This window comes from Molossus molossus, unplaced genomic scaffold (assembly GCF_014108415.1).
Source record: "Molossus molossus isolate mMolMol1 unplaced genomic scaffold, mMolMol1.p scaffold_m16_p_3, whole genome shotgun sequence".
NCBI classification, from domain to species: domain Eukaryota; kingdom Metazoa; phylum Chordata; class Mammalia; order Chiroptera; family Molossidae; genus Molossus; species Molossus molossus.
Window position 1 is genome coordinate 89530468 of NW_023425366.1, and position 18635 is coordinate 89549102.

Genomic DNA, 18635 nt, shown 5'->3' on the forward strand with positions numbered 1-18635 from the left:
AGAGTTTGGTGTAGTCTATCCTACCTTTGAAAAAAATGGATTCTCTTCAAAATAATCTCCTGCTTAAAAATTAATGTTTGGATATTTAAAAAAACAACAAATCTTTCTTAGAAATGATGACAAAAAATTAAAATAGTTCTGTGTGTTTAACAGTTTAATTTACCTGAGCTTGCTTTCATTGAGTTAAAATTTAATATTACGTCCTTAGCTTTTATAGGGCTTCAATATTCAACCATTCTGAATTTTTTGTGCAATTATGTTTGAAGATATAGTCCTTTATCACAAAGGCCCATATGATTTCTGCCTGATTAGTTCCATGAAGTTCTCACTGTAGATGAATTCATGTATTTTATCATGTCAGAAAGTTTAAAATATGATACCAAATACCAGTCATTTCCCCCCTTTTTATAGCTACCTAACAACTTAGAATAAAATCCTAGATAATCGAAGTTATAATGTGTTTTTTATTTGTTTGTTTCCTTTTATGGACTTTTCCCAAGTAGTCCTTAAAAGTTTTTTCATAGCATTTTTATTCTAAAAATTGATTCCTTTGTCTACTAAATAGGTAGTATTAATCTAAAATTATAATATAGGGTATACATAAATGTTTTGGATTGTTAATTTTATTAAAGACTCTTTCACCTTAAAGTCATATAAAGTGTGCTGAAACTCTAAAACAAGTGTCTGTGTGTGTGCTTGTGTGTAGGTGTGTGTACTTGAGCACAAGGAAAGAGGATTTTGATTTCTTTTTTAGCGTTTAAAAACAAGTGAGGACTAAACAGTGATGTTTATTTGCCCACTTTGCTTGATTAGAAAAATCTTTTTTGTGTTTTAGCCTGCCTGACAGTCTGTACTAAATATTATGATTCAAATATGGTCAATGTTCATGTTTGTATTAAAAGAAAAGAAAGCCTGGCTGGTATGGCTTAGTGGTTGAGCATCAACCCATGCACCAAGAGGTCGCCGATTTAATTCCCAGTCAGGACACATGCCCAGGTTGTAGGCCAAATCCCCAGTGGGGGGCATGCAGGAGATGGCCGGTCAATGTTTCTATCTCTCTCTCTCCCCCTCTTCTTTCCTCTCTCTCTAAAATCAATAAAGATTTTTTTTTGCCCTGGCCGGTTTGGCTCAGCGGTTAGAGCGTCGGCCTGCGGTCCGGAGAGACCCGGGTTCGGTTCCCGCTAAGGGCACGTACTTCGGTTGCAGTTTGTCCCCGGCCCTGGTTGGTCGTGCGGGTGGCAGCCGCTCGATGTGTCCCTTCACGTCGATGTTTCTCTCTCTCTCTCCCTTCCTCTCTCTCCCTCCCACTCTATCTGTACAAGAAATGGAAAAATATCCTCGGGTGAGGATAAAAAAAAAAATAAATAAATAAAATAAAATCAATAAAGATTTTTAAAAATTAAAAAGAAAAGAGAGAAACAGGGACTAACCACTAAACATAGTCATATTTCCTTTGTTATTTACAAACAATTTTTATGCTTTATCTTTTTTCTTAAACTTATTTGCTTTTCATAATGCCATCGTTAGTTCTCTAAGATCTAATCTGATCATTTTTATATGCATGAGTTAATACTACACTTGCATCTTATTTATAAAGCCTTTAAGTAGGTATATCATTCCCCCTTCTATGGAGGAGTATGGTCTAGAAAACCACAATAGAGAGTAGCAATGTTACCAGGATGGTGAAAATTATTGTCCAATAATAATATGTATTTAATTTATTTCTCCTGTGTTGGAGGAGAGAATATAGATATTGTTCTAGTGGTTTAGCCATTTTGATTTCAAAACCATAGCAGGATTAGATTATATTGGTATGTATGCTAATGCATGTTGTGTAGCATTTCAAGTACTAGTATGTCAGAAGTGGTACCAGAAAAAGTTCAAATGTATATGTTACTATTATTAGCTTAGAGAGTACTCACCAAATAAGGTTGGCTTCAGAGCCCCTCTCCACTATCTGTTACACCCTGCACTAAACTTCACTGAACATTCTTTAGGAAACTGCCCTAGAGGAATAAGTGAGGGGGAGAGCATGTTGAAATTTTAGAACTTGTTTCTGCCAGGATACTTAGTTTATTTCACATATGTTTTTTCATCAAATAATACCATTTGTAAGTTTAATGGGTATTCCTTTTTGTAAAAATTCTTTGGTGTCTGTCATATGAGTGACATGTTCCTTAGCTGGCATTTGTGGTTGTCCTCAAACTATCTCTTCCAAGGAAAAGTTAAATTTATTTATTTATTTTTAAGAGGGAGAAGGAGAGAGAGATAGAAACATCCACGTGAGAAACATCGATCAGCTTCCTCCTGCAAGCCCCCTACTGGGAATCGAGCCCTCAACCCAGGCATGTGCTCCAATGAATGGGACTTGAATTGGGACCTCTCAGTCCATGGGACGGTCTCGATGCTCAAATCTACTGAGCCACACCAGCCGGGCAAGAAGTTAATCTTTATATTTAGTACATACAGGATATCTGGAGCCTTTCGGTCTGGTTTAAATTTGAATTAAATTTCATGGATATGCTATATGTTATTTTACTTTTGATAAAAGAAGTCATGAAAGAATTTAAGGTAGATTATGTATTAGCATGCTGAACCTAAGTTTGTATCCATTTATTTCCATTTTCCCCCTCCTATTAGTTACTTGGATCACATTTATCTTTTTTTATTTTGAGACCTGCTACTATTTATGAAACAGCCTGTCAAAGTCTGTACAAAGAATTTGAAACCTGGTTTATCATTGAAGTAAAATCTGATTAAAATGTTAAATGACTTTTAACTTGAAGTTGCATGTAAAATTTTGGTTACATTAGGGTCACTGATAGTCTCTTCAACATGTATAGTCTATTTTCTTTCCTCTGGTTACCGTAGTTTGAAAGATGTTGGTTATTATTTTTATTCTTAATATAAAAATAAAGAGAGCAATGCCAAATAAGGATCTCATCAGCATGAGATAATCAGTAAGAGTAGATTGATAAAATATTTAGTTATTTACATTCAAATGTTAATATATTTACCTTATTTCAAATAAATATATTATTACTTCTATGCTTTTTGAGGTGTTCAAATTAAAATGGCTTATTGTCTGCCATTGCTACCTTCCCAAACCCCTAGGAATCTGAGAGCCTGCAGTTAGAAATCAGTGGATCTGATCCCATTTCCCTTACGGTCGTCCTGTCTTCTTTCTCCTGGTGTCAGTTCTATAAACAACAGAGCTGTGGTTTTCATTATGCCCACTGATTGTAATTTTCATTCTTATGGCTTTACTTTTTACTTATGCTATTCGTTTTCATGGAACACTACCCATCCAAATCTCTCTGATCAGTTTTGTAAACTGTTCCTGATTTTCCCTATCCTAAAGTATTGTCTCCCATCTTAGCTCAAATTGTTGTGTTTGTTTAGCAATTAAATGTCTCGTAACATTCTTCTTATTGTTCACTTGGCTATTACTTGTCTTTTATTATTATTTAACATTCCACATGCTTATGTCTTATTTCCCAACTAGATTATAAACTCCCTGAGGGCAGGTATGATATTTTACATTTCTTTGTGTTTCTTCATTGCATTTAGCACAATGTTACATAGCTTGTAGATAATTTATTGATTTTGTTTTAAATACATATCATTTTAGATTTTTCAAGTGAATGAGCATTTTTTTAAATTAAAACCTAAATACCTATTTGCTTTGTGTTATATTTGTGTATTCAACTAATGCCCAGTAATCTTTAGCAGTTAATTGCTTTAGATTACTAACTTTGTGAATTTTCTGTAACAAATTTTTAATCCCAGTTGGGATATTTCTGGGCAGCCTTCTGCCATAAAATTTGTATTCATATGTATAAAATAATCAATGTTAGTTTGAATAAAAGATTTTGGAAGGTAAGTTACTGCAAGTATAAGATATATTACAGATCCAAACACAAATGAATGTGGGATTATCCACATCATTGTTTTATCCCTACCACTAGATAATTATGTAGAGATATTTAAGCTGATTTACTGGAATTCTTCCCAAAATCAACAAAGTCACTGTTGGTTTTAAAGTTTTGATAAACAAGTAAGGAAAAATTTATAAAATTATTTATAAAGATAATTACTATTTTTTTGTTGTTAATCTTCACCTAAGGCTGTTTTTCCATTGGTTTTTAAATAGAACAGTAGGGAGGGAGAAAGAGAGGAGAAACATTGATGTGAGAGAGATACATTGATTGGTTGCCTCCTGCGTAACCCCTACTGAGGCCAGGACTATACCTGCAACCTAGGTACATACGGTTCCTTGATTAGACTCGAACCCAAGACCCATCGATCTGCTCTAGGCACTGAGCAACTGGCCAGGGCTATAACAATTATTTTTAAATAATACTATTTTGGTACTTATTTGTGGGTAATATAAAACTTTTTCAGCTCAGCTGGTATGGCTCAGTGGATTGAGCGTCATCCCTTGGATCAAGATGTCCCTGTTCGATTCCTGGTCAGGGCACATGCCCAAGTTGTGGGATCAATCCCTAGTAGGGGCTTACGCAGGAGGCAGCCAATCAATGTTTCTATCTCTCTTCCTTCCTCTCTCCAAAAAAAAAAGAAAAGAAAAATATTTTAATTGCTATATGGACACTGGAGTTTGGTAGCTGTGTCCTTAACTAACTTGTTTAATTTGTATCTAGAAGCCACAGAAGAAGTTTCTCTGGACAGCCCTGAAAGGGAACCTATCCTCTCCTCTGAGCCTTCTCCGGCAGTCACACCTGTGACCCCTACTGCACTCATTGCTCCCAGAATTGAATCAAAGAGTATGTCTGCTCCAGTGATCTTTGATAGATCTAGGGAGGAGGTATGGAAAAATGTTTGTATTCTAAATTAAGTTTTTTTGTTTCCCATTCAACATTACTCTCCTGTTAGTCATTTCCAATCAAAGCCTTTTAGATATTTTGGGAGAAGAACATTGGAGTAAAGAAGTCCAGTGATTTGGCTTCTGATTTTATTTTCACCACTTTTTAACCCAGTAACTTAGGCAAATCATTTTACTTTTTTTTTTAACCCTCAGTCAAGAATATGTTCTCCACTGATTTGAGAGATAGAGAGAAACATCAATTGGTTGCCTCCCTTACGAGCCCCGACTGGGTATTGAACCCACAACCTGGATATGTGCCCTGACCAGGTATTGAACCTGCAACCTTTTTCGTGAATGGGACGATGCTCCAACCAACTGAGCCATACTGGCCAGGATGAAATCACTTTCCTTCTTAAGTCAAGGAGTTCATTATTTGTGATCTTATGATGATGTGTGCCTCTCAGGGTTCCTGTTAGTCAAATAAGATAATGTATGAAAGTGTGTTCAAAGCTTAATCACAACAGTGATAATTTTGAGTAATTTTAGTTGATTAAAGCATGCAATTAATGTTAATTATTATGTTGGCAGGGTGGAGGATGGGTTTTAACTGGAGAGAAAGCATAAGAAGGCCTTTTAGGGTATAATGATACGGTTTATTTCTTCATATAGGTTCTGTTTACAGAAATGTGTTCATTGTGAAAGTTATTAAGCTGTACACTTAGGATTTATATATTTTATATATACTACATTTCAAATATGGCTTACTTGTTAAAAATCTATACAAGATGGAACCTTAAAATAAAAAGATTATGGTTACAAAACTCACTTTTCTTTTAGATACCCTTAGACTTTAATATTGCTTTAAAAAGTCAGCAATATTTAACAATATCTGTGGTGTTTGAGAAAAATAGAGTTACCATTAGGATTACTTAAGTAAAATGCCATAAAAAAGTACTTCTCTGTAAGTCTCATAGAGTTATCATTTTTCCTACTTACTGCTTTTTTCAGAGGGTTATAGTGCTTTCATTGGCTTTAAGAACATGTGTTAACTAGGTAATTAAAGAAATCAGATGCTGAAGTTGCTTATTAGTATAATAATTTCTGCAAGTATATAGTGATCTACTGGCAAAAGTAATGGCTATCTGGTTTTAAAGAATAGAGATAAACTTTGAAAAATGCTACTATTAAAAATAATTAAGGAGCTAATTATCTTAATAATCTGAGTCTGAAGATTTGATATATAGAACAAAAAAAATCCACAGTATTCCTACGGAAAAATAAAACATGTTTTCTACATCAAAGGAGTTATAAAATACAAGATTTTGTATTACTTTTTCAAACAATCCTTTTCCTGTTGCCTTTGTGTGTGTGTGTTTTCACATAGTTTGGAAATATGAAAGCTTTTATTTTTTAGAAATGGAGTGTTGAATGGCTTTTTTGATTGATATGATAGTGACCCTAGTAAAAGTTAGATGATAAAATAATAGTGATTAGTATTATGACAATAATAATATGAATTGCAATTTTTAACACACACACACAAAAATTATTTTCCAGATTGAAGAAGAAGCAAATGGAGATGTTTTTGATATAGAAATTGGTGTATCAGATCCAGAGAAAGTTGGTGAGTCAATGTTTATTATATTTTTTACTTGCTTCTTTTTAATAATTAGCTTGGTTATTAATATGCTGTTTTTCTTTACTAAATACATTGTTACAGTGTTAAAATGGTGTTTTTATTTTTAAGCTTGTGAGGGATTTTTGCTTATTTTTATTTTGTCTTTTTTTTTTTCCTAGCTTCATTGAGGTTTAAGTGGCAAATAAAAATTGTATATATTTAGGATGTACAGTGTGATGATTTAATGTATATATACATTATGAAATTAGCACAATTTATTCAGCACATTACCTCATATAGTTAATTACCTTTTTGTGTATGTGTAGTTAAGCTCATGTTTTTAATAGTATTTTACTTTTCTTATAGGTGATGGCATGAATGCTTACATGGCATATAGAGTAACAACAAAGGTGAGACTTTTGCTCCTTTAAAAAGTATTGAGCCCTCGCTATGTATAGTAAATGATGCCTGTCTTTACCAAGGTGACCACCCAGTAAAGATTGCAAATAAATTGTTATAGTGAGTTGTGAGTGGTTTGGTATTCTTTGAGAGTATGCAAGAAGGGACCTAATACAGACAAAGACAGGAGGAAGAAAGAAGAATAGCATGTTCCAGGCAAAGGAATTTGCTTGTGGTAAAAGCCAGAAGTTAAGAAAGCATTGTGCCTGCTAGGATCTGTAAGAAGTGGGACCTGATTGAATTGTTCGGCAGTAAGCCTCCCTATATTATGAATGGCTACCTTATGGAATTTGAACTTTATCCTGAGGATAATGGAAAATGACTGAAGAGATTCAAATAAGAGTGTGGCACAATTAGAGTTTTGTTTTAGAAAGATCTCTCTGACTCAGAATGAATTGAAAGTATTAAAGTAGAGGTCAGGATTTCTAGTTAAGAGGCCATTGTAATTCTTAAAAGGATTGTAGGCCTTCCAAGTCTTAAAAGGGAGAGGGAGTTTATAGGAATCCTAGCTATGAGGAGTAGTATTTTATATTAAGGAACTGGTTCTGGGGGCGAGTGAAATAAATGGCTTCTAGAGTTGTGTAGGAGGTAGAATCGATAGGGCTTGGATATAAGGAGTGAGGAAGGAGGGAATGCTTAAGTTACTAACTAGAGGAACTTAAGGGATCCTGGAGAAAAGGCAACACAGGTGGAGGAACACAGTATGGACAGAGGTGAGATTTGTTAATTCATTGAATAGATATTTATTAAATATGAATATGGGGTTAGGCTATTTTTCAAATACTAGGGTATAATAGTAAACAATATAACCATGTCCTTCCCTTATGGAACTTATGTTCCATCAGGGGAATATATGGTGAATTTGAAGTGGCAGTGAGATTTAAGTGGAGGTGTTCCTTGAACATTCCAGTATGTTGGACTGAAGCTCAGAGGATATCTGAGTCAGAGGTAAAGATTTAAGAATCATCAGCATAAATATAAGTAGAGTCAAAGTAGACCAGTGTCTGTATACACATATATGTTCACAATTATATATGACATTAACTTCTGAATAATTGCTTAGTATTCAGAATTTAAAATACCTCTTTTTCACTTCTAGACTTCTCTTTCCATGTTCAGTAAGAGTGAATTTTCAGTTAAAAGAAGATTTAGTGACTTTCTTGGTTTGCATAGCAAGTTAGCAAGCAAGTATTTACATGTCGGTTACATTGTGCCACCAGCTCCAGAAAAGAGTATAGTAGGTAAGTGTGAATTAAAAAAAACAAAACTTTTGTTTGTTACTGTTAATAGTTCATAGATGATACTTGTTTATTCATCAGATATACCAACCTGAATAAGAATTACATGGTTTTACATAATCCATTTTTAATGACTTTACTGAGCTATAATTAATATGCTATTCATATAAGTGTGTAATTCAGTGGTTTTGAGTATATTCAGACACATTCATTTTAGAATATTTTTATTATCCCTTAGCCATCATCCTCTAATTTCCCCATCCCCCCAGCCATAGGTAATCACAAATTTATTTTCTTTCTCTATAAATTTGCCTATTTGCCTATTCTTTTATATAAAGGGAATCATATAATATATGGTCCTTTGTGAAAAGCTTCTTTCACTTAGCATAGTATTTTCAAGGTTGATCAATGTTGTAGCATTTATCAATACTTTATTTCTACAGAATTGATTTTTTTGAAAGGAAAAAGAACAGGAAAAGAAAAATCTTGTCTTCTGTATTAGTGTTAAAATTGAAATTGCCAATACAGAAATTATCAGTATGATTTTTAATTTTTAAATTTGAAGAGTTCTAAATGTCTCTATGAAAGAGCTCGTTGTCTTCAATTATTATAAAACAGCCATGATAGCCCTGGCCAGTTTGGCTCAGCGGTTAGAGCGTCGGCCTGCGGTCCTGAGAGACCCGGGTTCGGTTCCCGCTAAGGGCGCGTACCTCGGTTGCAGTTTGTCCCCGTCCCTGGTTGGTTGTGTGGGTGGCAGCCACTCGATGTGTCTCACATCGATGTTTCTCTCTCTCTCTCTGTTCCTCTCTCTCCCTCCCACTCTACCTGAACAAAAAATGGAAAAATGTCCTCGGGTGAGGATTAAAAAAAATAAATAAAAAATAAAAAAATAAATAAAACAGCCATGATAAATAAGAATGTGTTCTTTGAATTTGCAAGAGAGAATATTTAGCAAATTCATGGATTACACTTATTTATTTTCTTACTCTTAAGGTAAAGAACCTTAATTATTGCTAATAAGAAATGAAACTATTAAGTTTAATTTTACTAATATGAATTCCATTGAAATGTAAACACATTTTAATTTACCAGGAGTGTAACATACAACAGATAAGGAATCCAAAAGTTATGGATCAGAAAACTACAGACAGTTCAACCTCTGCTTTATTTATAAGTACTTACTGGTAGAATTAATGTATCATGAGTTTCAACTTTTCAAAAGTATGATACTAATGATAAATTTAGGAGCTTTTTGTCAAGTTCAGATTTAGAATATATTTTAAATTAGTCAGAAATGATAATAAAAGACTGTTTCATAATATAAAATCATCACGAGTCTCATTCAATTTTTTTCAAAGGCATGACCAAGGTCAAAGTAGGTAAAGAAGACTTATCAAACACTGAATTTGTAGAAAAACGAAGAGCAGCTCTTGAAAGGTAATTCTAGACAGTTCTGCTTTATTACACTCATGTTTTACTTCAGTTATATAAGTATAATCCATTATATGGTACAACAATTTCAGTGATTAATTTTTTTTTCAAAATACCACTTGATGACTCTTATCAAAAGTGCTTTAAACTTTTATTAAGAAAATTACTTCTTTAAACAACTCAATATTGTATGCTTGTTCTGCTTTTAATAATTCTCATTAGTAGTCTATCAAATACCACTTGTTTTTGTACTTTGTTACAAGCAGCAATATAAAGGCATGAGTTAGTTGAGGATAGAATTATGCCATAGCTGTAGTCAACAAGAGAAGTAGGAAAAAAAGAAAACATGAATCATGTGAATGGGGGGAAAGGGTTAATAAAAATGTTTTGATTAAAAAATAATCTCTTTAGTTTTGTTTAGTTCTTAGGAATTTATACTCATTTATGTGAATGTTGGATAATTTGGCTAATTATAGTTCATCTAAATTAATTTTTCCTTTGAATTATTACTAGGTAAGATTATTAAATACACTGAATAATTAGGTTTGTGTTCCTCCTTTAATTTTATTGTATAAAAGTAGTATTGCCTGCTGGAGTTGACTATATGTTTAAAGGCTAGTATATATGCTCTACCTTCCTTTAAATACTTGACTCAATACATTTCCTATGGCTTTGAAGACTTGTTTTTATTGTGGCTGACTAAAAGTGCAGTGGATAGGAGGATTCCCATTTCCAGAATCTTAACATTTATTTTTTTCTTGCTATGCTGAAAATGTGAGAAAACAATTTTGAAACTATCTTGAAGTACCAACTTTTAGAACATAAGTACATAGCATTACCTAAAGTTAAAACATTTGTAATATCATAGGATTGGTTTTTTTGGTTTTGGTTTTGGTTTTTGTGTTTGTTTGTTTTTTGCTGTTTTTATTGAATTTTAATTTAATTTGCTTGCTTGTTATTTGTTTTATTTTTTATTTTGGCTTAAAATCAGTGATTGGGGTGAGAATGGTGTTAGAGATTTTAGTAAGTGGTATATACATTATCTCCAGGGCACAAAATATCTTTTAAAACTATTTTAAGGCAACTTATTTCTGGGTTTTAGTAATAAATTACTTAAAAGAAAATGCCACAGTAAAGTCAGGTTTGAATAATTGCAGTAAGAAAAGCGAAAGGATATGCTGTTTAACATCTTATATCAGAGAAGACTTGGAAGATAAGATTGTATCTAGACCACTTGTCAGGATGGTGGCACAGTACTCAACTCCTCCCACAACCATCAAATTTACAACTAAACTACAGAACAACCACCATTCAGAACTGCCTCAAATTGAATTGAATGGAAGTCCTACAACTACAGAATTAAAGAATAAGCCACATTAAGACTGGTAGGAATGGTAGAGACGAGGAACAGGCTGGTCCCATACCCATGAATGTCAGATAAAAATCAGGAGGGATATCTCGACTGTGGAGGTTCCCCTCTGAGGAGTAAGGGGGTCCCAGTTTCACACCAGACCCTCAGCCTAGGGTTCCTCGAAGAGAATTCCCCATAACATCTGGCTGTAAAATCCTCAGCAGGGATTGAGGCTGAGGGAGACAGAGGCTGCTGGAATCTCAGGCAGTACTTCTTAAAGGGCAAAACACAGACTAACTTAGACTAATTCCTTCTTAGTTTCAGCGCAGGGGCAGCAGCTTGAAAGGCACCAGAGACATACAGGGAGGAACTGAATTGTCCAGGATCAAGGCAAGAGCTTGGGGGCAGCTTTCTCCCAGACAGAAGTACTGGCAGAGGCCAGTGTTCCTTTGATGAGCCCAACCCCACACAGCTAGCAGGCAGGCACCATATCTAAGACTCCATCAACCTTCCCCACACTGTTTGACCTGTGCTGTTGATTGCCTGAGGCCTTGCCCCATTCAACTTTCAGACCCACCCATATTTGTCCATTGGGATGGTCTGTCTTGGCTCATGCTTCAGATTTTGCTAAAATCTCTCAAACAAACAGCATCTGGCTTCAGCGAGCCCTATACCTCTTGCTAAGTGGCACCAGGCCCAGACTAGCAATAGCCAGCCTTGGTTCACAGCTTGGCCTTACCTGGTACCTCCAAGTCCAGCACAGGTAGCAGCCATCTGCCGAATGCTTTATAGCTCATGACAGGTAGCATTGGGCAGAACACAAGCAGTGGCTGACTGTGGCTTACACTTCCTGGGAGGCCCTGGAGCCAGCACACCCAGACCACGTTAAGCACCACCACTTAATCACTTGCATAAATGACATTCAAGGGTGGACTCAGCAGGCACCAGAGCCCCACTGAAGTAAGTTCTACTCTGTGTGGTGGGCCCCTGCACAGCTGATCCTCCATGGTGGTCAGTCGGTGGTCAGTGGTTACAGCCAGTACTTGCAGCTCATTGGCCTGGAGGTAAATCTCTTTCATTGATGTGCCAACAATAATCAAGGCTCAACTGTAAGAGGAGGTTGTACATAACCAACATGGGGGAGCACATCTCAAGCACCAAGCTTGGGTGATCAGGAGGCTGTGCCACTGGAATCTATAGGACACTTACTACATTAGGCCACTCTACCAAGTCTGGGAGATGTACCAGCTCTATAGAAACAAACATAGTGAAGCCACCAAAATGAGGAGACAAGCATGTCCCAAACGAAAGAACAGAACAAACCTCCAAAAAAGAACTAAACAAAATTGAGACGAGCAATCTACTAGATGCAGAGTTCAAAACACTGGATATAAGGATGCTCAGTGAACTTAGTGAGAACTTCAACATGAAAAAGGACCAGTCAGAAGTGACATAGGATACACTAACTGAAATGAAGAGTAATTTACAGGGAGTCAACAGTATAGTAGATTAAGCCGAGTATCAGAACAGTGATTTGGAATGTAAGGAAGCAAAAAACACCCAATCAGAGCAGCAAAAAGAAAAATGAATCCAAAAAAATGAGGATAGTGTAAGGATTCTCTTGGGACAACCTCAAGCATACCAACATTTGCATCATAGGGGTACCAGAAGGAGAAGGGAGAGCAGGAAATTGAAAACCCATTTGAAAAAATAATGACAGAAAAATTACCTAACTTGGCAAAGGAAATAAATATACAAGTCCAGGAAGCACAGAGAATCCCAAACAAGATGATTGTCACATGATAATTAAATGCTAAAGGTTAAAGACAAAAAGAGAATCTTAAAAGCAGCAATAGCAAAGCGGTTACTTACAAGGGAGCTCCCAGAAGACCATTAGCTGATTTCACAACAAAAACTTTGTAGGCCAAGAGGGATTGGCAACAAATACTTAAAGTGATGAAAAGCAAGGACCTATAACTAAAATTACTCTACCCAGGAAAGCTGACATTTAGAATTGAAGGAAAGATAAAGTGTTTCCCAGACAAGAAAAAGCTAGAGGAATTCACTATCACCAAACCAGTATTATATGAAATGTTAAAGGATCTTGAAGTGAAAGAAAAAGAAGAAGAAAAATATTTAAAATATGAACAATAAAATGACAACAAATATATATCAACAATTGAATCTAAAAAACGAAATAAATGAACAGGCAGAACAGAAACAGTCTCATAGATACAGAAAATATATTGATGATTGCCAGATGGAAGGGGGTGAGGGATGGGTGAAAAAGATGAAGAGATTAAGAAGTACAAATTGTTTGTTACAGAATAGTCATGAGGATCTAAAATATAGCATAGGGAATATAGTCAGTAATATCCTGATAACTGTGTAGTGTCATATGGGTTCAAGATTTATTGGGATGATCACTTAGTCAGTTATATAATGTCTAATCACTGGGGTGTATACCTGAAACTAATATAATAATGTATGTCAACTGTAATTGAAAATAAAGATGATAACAAAGATTAGATTATATCTCTGACAATCAGCAGTTATTCAAGAAAAAGATTTAAATTGCATCAAAAGATGTTTAGGTTAAGTATCAGAACTGCTTTTGTTGGGAACAAGGTCATACACCAAACATTTTTAAGAATAAAGATAGATAATGCTCTGCCTTGATTTCACTTAGAACTTCCTGAAAGTGTAACCATGACCCTTTGAGAAACCTTTCAAGTCCTATTTTTCTATGAGTAAATTTGAAATATGTTGGATGGCATGCTTGATAAGGAACTTAATGAAGATTTATTGTACCAAGCACATATAATTTGATTCCTCATTCTCCTTTCTTGTAACTTGAATGCATTGCATAGTGCTTACCATACCTTCATGCAGTATGAAACATTGAGGAGAGTTTTAAGGTAATATTGAAACTTAATCTAGTATATATGTGAAGACAGTTTCTTTCCTGATAAATATTACCTATTAAATACTATTTTGGTGGAATTTGTAGTAGTGAAAGAAAAACAGTGTACTACTGAGGGGATATTTTATTTTGTATTAAAAAGATGACTGAAGAAAATTATAGGTGTTATTATATAAAAACAAGGGAATTGGAATAAATTTTCTAAAGTGATCTGTGTCCTTTCTTAAAACTGAAATGTTAGGACAGGCATATCTGTAGAATATCCAACCTCATCAAATCTGGTAGGTCAGGGAAATACTTCTCTTTGTATATACTATGATAGTCATTTACACATTTATTTGGTCAGTTTAGAGGATCCAGGTGACTCTTGAAAGGATAAACATCTGGTATTAAATTATAGGAAGAGAAGGGGAGTGGTTAGGAACTCAAGTACTTTCTTTTGCCACACTCAGTGAATTAAGTGGAAAGTATTTCTATTAGAGTATCTCTAACATCACTCACTTGATTTTCTTGAGAGTGCTTCACATCTTACCTTCAGAGCATATTGAGTTTATTTTATAGGAAAGGATACACTTCTGCAAATACAAACAGAAATATAGAGTATTATGATACAGTGTGCACATTTAGAATCCTTTCTCTGTTGAAGCCTGAATTTCACTACACACTGCACACCCTTTGTGACCTTAGGCAAGTTTTTTAACTTCAATTCATTCTTTATCTCTAAGATGTAAGTGTTTTATCATTGAGGAATGTGGCCATTCCAAGTACCTAAAAATCCACTGGAAAGGTCTAAACAGTGTAGATTGATTAATCCACTCTTTCGTTTTGGGAAGTTTGGAGAGTAGGCAGATGTTTAGGATTATCTAATTCATCAGGAAATCCTCTTGCTTCCTTCTGGTATCTGGAATACAGCCATTTCTCATCAGTCCTCTTCTAACCCAAATGCCTGAAATAGCTGCGGTAGGCTCCTAATTCTTATCTGTTTCCATCTTTGCGTTTTTGGAGAAATGCGTGGATGGTCTTTCTCTGTTGCTAGTATTGAGAATGGGATCCTTGGGGTACCACTGGAATAAGCATTTCTGGAGATCTGCATGGGAGGATGAGATGTGGTAGAACACTTTATTTGAGAGAAATTATATCCCTAGGTTTACAAAGTCCCATTTCCCTTAATCCAGTCCTGAAAGATGTGCAGCTGGGAATTCAGCAGAACTAAAAGCAAAGCCAATGTTCAAAGTTTCTATTCCATGGTGGAGCTGGCTCCGGTGTAGCATCAGGCTAGTTGCAGTCCATTAGTGCATTGTGGGGACTACATGGCTGTGGGCCATGTGGGTGAATGTAGGGGAGCCAAGAGAGTGCACCCCTTGCAACAAGAGTCCCCATGCAAACCAAGAGAGGGGAACTTCTTTGTTTAGGGACTTATGTATCTCAAATCTTCCAGTGCTTGTAGTGGCCATGCCTATTGTGGCCAATAACCTCATTCCCAGGTGTGACTGACGGGCAAGTACCTTCCCTGTTTAACCCAGACTTTACTGGGCATGCGTCTGAATTGCAGCTTTCTGGATAGCTGCACAAATAGCATGCCTATATTATTAGGCCTTCCCTTTGCTCCTTTCCATTACTTATAACTAAGTTAAAACAATGGTATCACTTGCACCTCTACTCCTTTTTTTTTTTTTTTTTATAATTTTTTTTCAGTTGACATACAACATTATATTAGTTTCAGGTATACTCTACTCTTTTTCAATATAGCAGCCAGTCATATGTTTTATTTATTATTTTTTCCTTTTCTATTTAAATCCTCACTGGAGGATATTTTTCCATTTTTCTTCAGAGAGAGTGGGATGGATGGAGAGAGAGAGAGAAAGAAAGAAACATCCATGTGAAAGGGACATATCAACTGGTTGCCTCCCTCATGACCTCTGCCAGGGCTGGAGATGAACTACAACCAAGGTATGTGCCCTTGACCGGAATCGAACCCATGACTCATTGGTCCGCAGGCCTACATTCCAACCACTGAGCCAAACCAGCCATGGCAGTCATACTTGTAAACCATAAATCAGATCTTATCAACTTTGCTCCCCCACCATTTCACTGAATAAAAGCCAGTCTTTATAATGGCCTACAAAACCTTATGTGATGTGTACTACCCACTGTTACCTATTCCATCACATACTATTCTTGATCACTCTTTTTGCTGCCCTTCAAAGATCCCAGGCACTTTTCCACCTTAGGGTTTTTTTTCCCCCACTGTCCACTCCCACTGTCTAGAAAGCTTTTATTCTCAGGTATCTGCAAGCTAATTCTCTCTTTCAAGTTCAAATATCACCTTTCCAGTGAAACATGTTCCGATCACTGGCCTTCATTCGAATCTATTGTATTTAATTGCCACCATCCACACCTTACACACTTGATCTCATTTGCTCTACTGTTCTGTCCTTTTTTCTATGGCATTTACTACCTTGTCACATACTACATAATTTATATAACTATTACCCTTATAGTTTATTGTTTATCTTTTATTAAAATACAACCTCCACTAGGGAAGGGATCTTGTTTCATTTGTTCACTGATACATTCTGAGTCCTCAGAACAATAACTGATAATGTAGTAAACGCTCAGTAAATATTAAGTGAACAATTGTGTGTCATCAAAGAATCAAGTTATTTTTGCCTTTTTTAGTCTCATTATTAGCACGTATTTTTGAATTTCAAGCAAGGAAATATTTTTTACTTTGTTCCCATCAAGTATTTTTTTGTATAACCTACTTTATATTTTGTTTTGTTTTTGGTAAGTAAATAGGAACTTGAAAGCCCTAAGTGATTCTTTTAAGTTTATCAGTAACCTTTTCTTAGAGCAAATCTGAAGAATAACTACTGGCCACCTCTTGTTGAGTCTGATATAGTTGGCCCTAGTTTATCGTGGTTAATCAGTTCCAGACTCTACCACGAGAAATTAATTTTCGTGAAGTAGGGTTCTTTATTTATACACAGTGGTCCCTTCGACTTTCGCGGCTGAAGCGCGAAGTGGCGAGGGACAACTTTACTTTTCATTAATTCCATTGCCTCTTTCATTTCTGTCTTCTTTCAGTGTTTCTCTTTCTTCCCTTACCCCTTTTCATGTGTTATTCCTACATGCTTTTTTAAAACTTTGATATGTAACCTTCCTGTATATATCAACAACCCTCCCTTGCCTTGATTCTGAATTGGTATATATTTACCAGTATTAATTTTATGTTTTTAAAGTATGTTTTTATTGATTTTTTTAGAGAGAGAAAGAGAAACATCAATGTGAGAGAAAAATATTGATTCGTGCCTCCTGCACACCCCCTTCTGGGGATCAAGCCAGCAATCTGGGGGTTCGCTCTGACTGGGAATCAAACTTGGACCTCTCAGTGTATGGGACGACATTCAATCCATTGAGCCATACCAGCCTGGCACCAATATTAATTTTAAAATTTATTTTATGTTTTTGTTCTTAATTTTAACATTATATAACCTTAATACTTCTAAAATCAATGCCTCAGAATGCTAGTATTCTGGTAGGGCAAATAAAGGAAATCTGTAGTCAATTGAGTTTTGTTCACATAGAGTTTAACAAAGTTAAATTATCTTTACTTCTTGCAGGACTTCTCACAGCACCTAATATGCTGCTGTTCATTACGAATGTTAAAGAAAGGAATATTTTTATAATATGAACTCACTTTGGAAAGCTATTTTATTTTTTTGTTTCTTTTTTTTTTAATTTTATTTTTTATTTTTTCAAATCTTTATTGTTGGATGTGAAATGTATTACAGATGTTCCACATTTTCCCCCCATTGACCTCCTCCTCCCCACTCCCACCCCCCTCCCACCTTTTCCCACACTATTGTCTGTGTCCATTGGTTATGCATATAAGTTCTTTGGTTTATTTCTTCCCACCCCCCCAACCCCTTTCCCTTTGAGGTTTGTCAGTCTAGCAATGAATTTGTGCTTCTTAATCCCTTCACCTTTTTCACCCATTCCCCCAACCCCCCTCCCAACTGGCAGCCAACAAAATTCTCTCTGTATCTATGAGAATGTTTCTGTTCCACCTGTTCATTTTGTTTGTAGATTCCATTGTTGATAGATATGTATTCATTGCCATTTTGTTTGTTCATACATTTTATCTTTTTCTTCAAAAAGACCCTTCATCATTTCATATAATAACAGTTTGGTAGTGATGAACTCCTTTAACTTGTCTGTGGAAGTTTTCATATGTCCATCAATTTTAAATGACAGCTTTGCAGGATAGAGTAATTTTGGTTGTAGGTTCTTGGTTTTCATCACTCTGAATATTTCTTGTCACTCCCTTCTGGCCTGCAAAGTTTCTTTTGAGAAATCAGCTGACAGTCTTATGGGAACTCCCTTGTAGGTAACTAGCTGCCTTTCTCTGGCTGCTTTTAAGATTCTCTTTGTCTTGAACCTTTTGCATTTTGATGATGATGTGTCTTGCTGTGGGCCTCTTGGGGTTCATCTTGTTTGGGACTCTCTGTGCTTCCTGGACTTGTATGTCTGTTTCCTTCACCAAGTTAGGAAAGTTTTCTGCCATTATTGTTTCAAACAGGTTTTCGATTTCTTGTTCTCGCTCTTCTCCTTCCGGCACCCCCAAGATGCGAATGTTGGGATGCTTGAAGTTATCCCAGAGGCTCCTTGCACTATCCTTATTTTTTTGGATTCTTTTTTCTTTTTGCTGTTCTGATTGGGGAATTTTTGCTTCCTTATATTCCAAATCGATGGTTTGCTCCTTGGATTTACATTGAAGCTGTGTAAAT

The 18635-nt window shown here is 35.6% G+C and overlaps 1 protein-coding gene across 1 annotated transcript in view; it reads left to right on the forward strand.

Moving 5' to 3' along the window:
* SNX2 (sorting nexin 2) overlaps positions 1–18635 on the forward strand; it is a 58554-nt gene that overhangs the window by 21583 nt on the left and 18336 nt on the right. The window contains exons 3-7 of the mRNA XM_036278960.1: positions 4662–4825; positions 6383–6449; positions 6810–6853; positions 8002–8143; positions 9499–9577. Of these exons, the coding sequence (XP_036134853.1) occupies positions 4662–4825; positions 6383–6449; positions 6810–6853; positions 8002–8143; positions 9499–9577 (496 nt within the window). The remainder of the gene's footprint in view (positions 1–4661; positions 4826–6382; positions 6450–6809; positions 6854–8001; positions 8144–9498; positions 9578–18635) is intronic.